The sequence below is a fragment of the Dermochelys coriacea genome, chromosome 3 (genome assembly GCF_009764565.3).
Source record: "Dermochelys coriacea isolate rDerCor1 chromosome 3, rDerCor1.pri.v4, whole genome shotgun sequence".
In the NCBI taxonomy this organism is placed as follows: domain Eukaryota; kingdom Metazoa; phylum Chordata; order Testudines; family Dermochelyidae; genus Dermochelys; species Dermochelys coriacea.
This window is the reverse complement of record NC_050070.1, coordinates 6,550,860-6,556,859: the sequence shown is the minus strand read 5'-3', so window position 1 is coordinate 6,556,859 and position 6,000 is coordinate 6,550,860. Positions and strand designations below refer to the sequence as shown.

Sequence of the window (6,000 nt, the reverse complement as noted above, 5' to 3'; positions counted from 1 at the left end):
TGTTCACACCTCATCCTTCTGGATTCAGCTGAAGTGCTTTGTGATTGAGGTGCAGACCAGGGGATTGGGAAGCTCAGTCCCTTCCTGACTGGAAATCTGGGATTCTCTTGGCTCGTTTCTGGGATGCCGTGACTCTGACTGAGCTGCTATGGGGTTCTGTGCTGCAGTTAGCTGGCACCGGGAGGTCTGAGCGTCAGTTACTGCTGCACCTCCTAAGAATGAGTAATGCTGTGAGGTACTGCTTGTCCGCAGCAGGCCGGTGTCACGGCATGTACCTTAAGGGTTCCAGTAAAGAGATCGCGAAGTGACACTGTTTCTGGAAGGGTTTCGGGGGAAGTGTGTGTGTGGGGGGGGATGCTAAGGGCACAGTGCTGTTCCCCGGCTGTTAGTTAGCGTGTCAGCCAGCCAGCATCCTGGGGGTGGGCTCATCGATGCACGTGGTGGTAGGCTGGGGCGGGAGATACGTGGATGTATGTGTGTGTGTGTGTGTGTGTGTGTGTGTATATGTGTGTGTGTATACTGTATATATATATATATACACACCACTGTGACAGAGACACTGTGGAAGAGTCACATATCAGAGGAAGCCTTGCTACTGACAACACACCCTCAGGTAGGTAATTGCTTAATAATACCAGCACTGCTTCTCTTTGTGTTGTTGGGGAACAGAGGACCACAAGGGCGCTCTCTCTCTCTCTCTCTCTCTCTCTCTCTCTCTGCATGCAGGTGCTTCTTCAGATCAGGACATCCGTTTAGTATAAAGACAATGGGAGAGGCTTTTGGTTTTACTGAGATTTTCCCCTCGTTTAAAGGGTTACAATAAATACATTCTCTTTAAGGAGTTTCTCTGGCTGAAAGGGACTAAAAGATCAGACCCTGCTTAAGATGCTAGTTTGGTGAGTGGTTCAGAAAAAAAAGTTTTGCCTTCACAATCCAGCTCCCTAGAAAATCTTTCTTGGACCTAATTACATGAAAGACCAAATGTAACTGAAGATGGAATTGCTCAGTGTATTGAAATCTACTAACCCTGTGGAAAAACCACACCATCTTCTTAGTAATGTGTCTATTGATTTCTACCCTCCCTGTTATTTCTATTGATATTTATCAGACAGGTATTGTTTACATGACTGCTCATTCTAGACAAATATTTTGCAGGTGCCTGATCCTCAGTTGAACAGAATGGGGGATTTTTTGTTTGCTATCTTTAAAAAATAAATTGCTATGAGCTTTGTGCAGTTATTCCCAGGAGAATTTCTTTGACCCAGGCTCAGAATTCCCTCAGGCACTGCACCATTATTTCCCCCATTCAGTATTTCTATCTCATTTAATTTAAAGCAAGAACAAAAGAGATCACTAACTTTGGAACTTGACTGGAGGGTGTTCTCAAAGACATCTGAATTAGGGGCGGTGCCTCGATCTTTTTGAAAAAACACACAAAAAGGTAAACAGAGTATTCTTGAAAAAAGAAAAGGAGTACCGGTGGCACCTTAGAGACTAACAAATTTATTAGAGCATAAGCTTTCGTGAGCTACAGCTCACTTATTCTTGCAGTCACCCGTGCAGGACAAGGAGGGGTAGGAAGACTGAGATTCAAACTGGGTTATATTGGAAGGAGAACGGCAAGGAAACCTTTTCCCAACAATGCTCTACCTCTAAATTGCATTTCTGAATCTATAGATTTACTCCATCTTATAATTTGGCCAATTATGACCAATTGAACAATTTAGTGAATTAACAAGAGGATACACTTGCTTTTCTGCACGCATCAAATAAACTAGAGGAATGTATGGCCAACAAAAACCCTCACTGAAATTTCACAAAAGACAGAAATATAATTTTCTTCTTATCCGCCCATTCTTGCAAAGGAGTGTGATTTCAATAAAGTTTGTGAACTGCTTTAAGATACTCTAGACATGTTAAATATTCTTATTATTTTGTATACATACGTCTTTTAAAACAGCATTTTCCGTTTTATGAATTAGATTCTTCCTTGCTTTCAGACAGGCTAGTCATAACTTTATACTTAGCATTGGAAGAGAGATTCAGAGAGCAAAACTGCCAGTGTTTTAACTAAAAGAAAAGGAGTACTTGTGGCACCTTAGAGACTAACAAATTTATTTGAACATAAGCTTTTGTGAGCTACAGGTCCTCATGAAAGCTTATGCTCATATAAATTTGTTAGTCTCTAAGGTGCCACAAGTACTCCTTTTCTTTTTGCGAATACAGACTAACACGGCTGCTACTCTGAAACCAGTGTTTTAACTGTTGCCAGTGGGGGGCACTGTGGGACAATGTTGTGGCTATTTGCTGAAATCAGCTGGACACATTCCCTGTGACTAACAGAAGTTGACATCTGCTAGCCACAGCGTGTTCAGACCAAGGGCCTGATCCAAAGCCAATTGAAGACAATGGGAGTCTTTTCAATTGGGCTTTCGCTCAGGCCCCACTTTGGTGTGTTTGCATGAATGAATGAAAGAATGTTATGGATGGATTAACTTTATAAATGAAAACTTTAAAGAATTCAGGGTACAATTCTTTGTCACTCCCTGGTATGGAAATCACCCTTTTCCTTGTCTGTTAGCTCAGTAAGAGCATGACTGATTCAGTATCACTTCACCCACAGAGCAACAGCTACACACACACCAACAAAGCTATAGAAAACTGATCATATTGTCACTGATTCTAACTTTTATGGCTATTGAGTCTACAGAAGGAAAACTAGACCATCCAGCCCATCCCCTTTCCCCCTGTGAGATGGTTCCCTCCTAGACATTGTGTCCAGCCTCATGTCCCAAGCAATGGGGCTTCTGCCACGTCCTTTAGGAGATTGCTGAGCAGCCAGTGGGTGGGAAGGGGAATTAATGATTCTGAGCCTGCTCTCACAAACACTCAGTATAAAAGCATCAGTACCTTTTAAATTAATTTTCCAAAGACAAACAAGAGGGCAAAGATCCACCACTGGTCTCTGCCTGGATAAAGTGCTTTAGTGCAATAGAAAATGCCTATGAGAGGAAGTATTCGGTTTTTAGTACTGCCAGATTCCAGCATTAGGCTTATCTGCAGCGTGAAGTAAGACTAGCTCTGAGCTGAAGAGTTCCTGGCTGGCTTGGATACAGTAGGTCACAGTCTTGACTTCTTAGGTTGTTTCACAGCAGTATTACCAAATGGCAACATGTTTTGACTGACAAGGTGCTTTCTGCAGTGTTATCTGATGGGGAGGAATTTCCTCCTAGTAGCCTGCTACTGATCAGTTTGTGCCCTCATGCATGAGGACTGATGGGCCTTGTAGTTTTTATTCTAACTGGCCGGTACTATTCTTAGTCATCTAAATGTCTAATCCATTTTTGAATCTTACTAACCCATTCAACTCAACAACATCCTATAGCAGCAAGTTCCATAGTTTAATCATAGGATGCTTTTTAAAAATAGCATATTCTTTTATGCCTCCCTTTCCACTTGTATCATATGGAAAAGGGTTATTAATGGACTTGTTTGATTGATCTCATGAGTTGTGCTCAGTACAAGTGGCCTCAGTATTATTCATAATTTTATATACCTCCAACATGCTCCTGTCTGGAACCACAGATATCCCTCCAATAGCCAGACTCCTAATACCTGAATTGGTAGGCTGGATTTCCATAGTGCTTTACAGCTTGGCTACTTCACAATAGAAATTGAGCACAATTAAGCTACATTGAGTGATAATAAATTACCAATATTTTATGCTTCCCTAACACATTCCATCCAGAGATCCCAAACACTTTACAAAACATGAATGAATCTGCATACTCCCACCCCTCCCTGTCAGATTGGAAGGGAGAGATGCCTTGTTTCTCCCCTTCCCCCTTTGGAAGCTACATCAATATCCCTATTCCAGGCACAGATTTCTGCTGAGCATGTATTTGTTCTGGGGAAAAAATCTTTACAGCTTCATCTATACTTTTGCTAATTCCATGAATAAGGGTACATTCTCCTCTTGACACTCTGTGGGTGGAGATGTGATGACTATACGCTAGTACGCTCGAGTGTCTTACGCCACCATTTGCATTACTGGGATGCCTCTCACAGAAGCTATCAGCATCTCATTCCCTGCCTTCACACTCATTCTCCCTCCCATGCTCCCTGCAGTTTATAAAGCCTCATAGTTCTGACCCTGCAGTTCTGTTGATTTCAACATGAAGGAAGGGCTCCAGGGCCTGGCCCTGTGTCATTGAACATTCAGAAGACAAGTTCAAATCCTTTTTCATACCTTGGTACCTTAAATGCTATTCCTATTGCAGAGGGCAGTCACCAAGCTGATGCTCAGAGAGGGATATCTGGAAAGAAATTCTCCTTTTGCTCACTGCTAGACTTAGACTGGCATATTTTTGGCTACATTTAATGACACCAAATTTGGAATCTGAATGTTATTACAAGTCTATGGGCCAGAACCTCATCTATGACCAGTAGAAGGGTGTGGGGTGGGGGTGGCTTCCCAATCCTGGTGCTGGTTGCAAGTCCCACCAGCCCTTGTGTAACTTAAGACAACCTAGGGGCTGCTCTGAACTACCCTGGCTGGCTCTGGGCTCCAAAGGCTGTCCACCAACCAAGATTGCCAGAGTGCTCTGGCCATGTTCCCCCACACCGGGCTCTGCGTGAGAGGTGGGTTGAGTGAGGCCAGGGTAGGAACTGTTTACGCTGGCTCTACATTCATTAGCTGGGGCCTTGTGGCTGCTTCTTGACCATATCTCAGCCCTCTATGCCCTTGCTCAGATCTCTGTCCTCCATCCCTGGGACCCCCCCATCACTTTCTGACTGGGCTGATTTTGGGAGGTTTATGACAACAGGAAGGTTCATAGCTGCTGCTCTGACCGCACCTCATGGTTGATTTCTTGAGAGCCACAAGCAATTGTGCACCAAGCCAGGATTTCACATTGTACATCAGTACAAATCAGCTTCTTCGCTTATCTCTCTAACCAGAACATGTCTGTCCCAGCCAATTCTCTGTGGTGCATTTCATTCACTGGGTGATGATTGCTAGTGCCTGGAGAGACTGGCCTGATAAAATCTTTCAATTAGCAGGAAAGAAAAGACTCAATGGTAGTCTGTGTGTCTCCCTCAGCCACTTTGTGACAGCCAGTTGCAACCTGCCTTTCTAGGGCACAGTGAACTTGAAACCTCTTTTGGGGACAAAAGGAGTGTGGTAAGCTGCCTGGAGGACCTGATCCTGATCCCAGTTACTTTGGTATGAATCAGGATCAACTCTGTTGCAGCTACATGGTTGTGAGTGAGGTCAAAATCAGGCTCACTGGAGTTTTGCTCTTTGTAGTATGGGGGAGAGCACAGCCTTTGTCTAGTTAGTCTGGGAAGTAGCAAGAACTACTGGGTCTTGTATACGTCCAGCAGCTGCCACAAAAGAATCCCCTTTATATTAATTACAGCCAACACCTGCCTCTTCCCCACTATGAGAAGCAATGAACCACTGGCTTGCATGGGAGCAGGATGAAAGCCACACACTCTCATTGATCCGAGATCCCAAACACTTTACAAAACATGAATGAATCTGCATACTCCCACCCCTCCCTGTCAGGTTGGAAGGGAGAGATGCCTTGTTTCCCCCCCTTCCCCTTTGGAAGCTACATCAATACCCCTATTCCAAGCAGAGATTTCTGCTGAGCATGTATTTGTTCTGGGGAAAAAATCTTTACAGTTTCATCTATACTTTTGCTAATTCCATGAATAAGGGTACATTCTCCTCTTGACACACTGTGGGTGGAGATGTGATGATTATACGCTAGAACGCTCGAGTGAAGTGATCTGTAGCTCACGAAAGCTTATGCTCAAATAAATTTGTTAGTCTTTAAGGTGCCACAAGTCCTCCTTTTCTTTTTGCGAATACAGACTAACACGGCTGCTACTCTGAAACACTCTCATTGACGTCAGTGAGTGTGGTGCCAGCCGTTCTGGGCTGAAATAATAATTAATAAAGTCAAGGGAAAGAAGAGGTCTTAAACATTAGAC

At 43.7% G+C, this 6,000-nt stretch overlaps 1 protein-coding gene across 1 annotated transcript in view; it reads left to right on the top strand.

Moving 5' to 3' along the window:
• The first annotated feature begins 373 nt into the window (after positions 1 to 373).
• The window catches only part of PNOC (prepronociceptin), a 49,341-nt gene continuing 43,714 nt past the window's right edge, over positions 374 to 6,000 (top strand). The window contains exon 1 of the mRNA XM_038393721.2: positions 374 to 613. Coding sequence (XP_038249649.1) covers positions 469 to 613 — 145 coding nt within the window. The 5' untranslated portion in view covers positions 374 to 468. The remainder of the gene's footprint in view (positions 614 to 6,000) is intronic.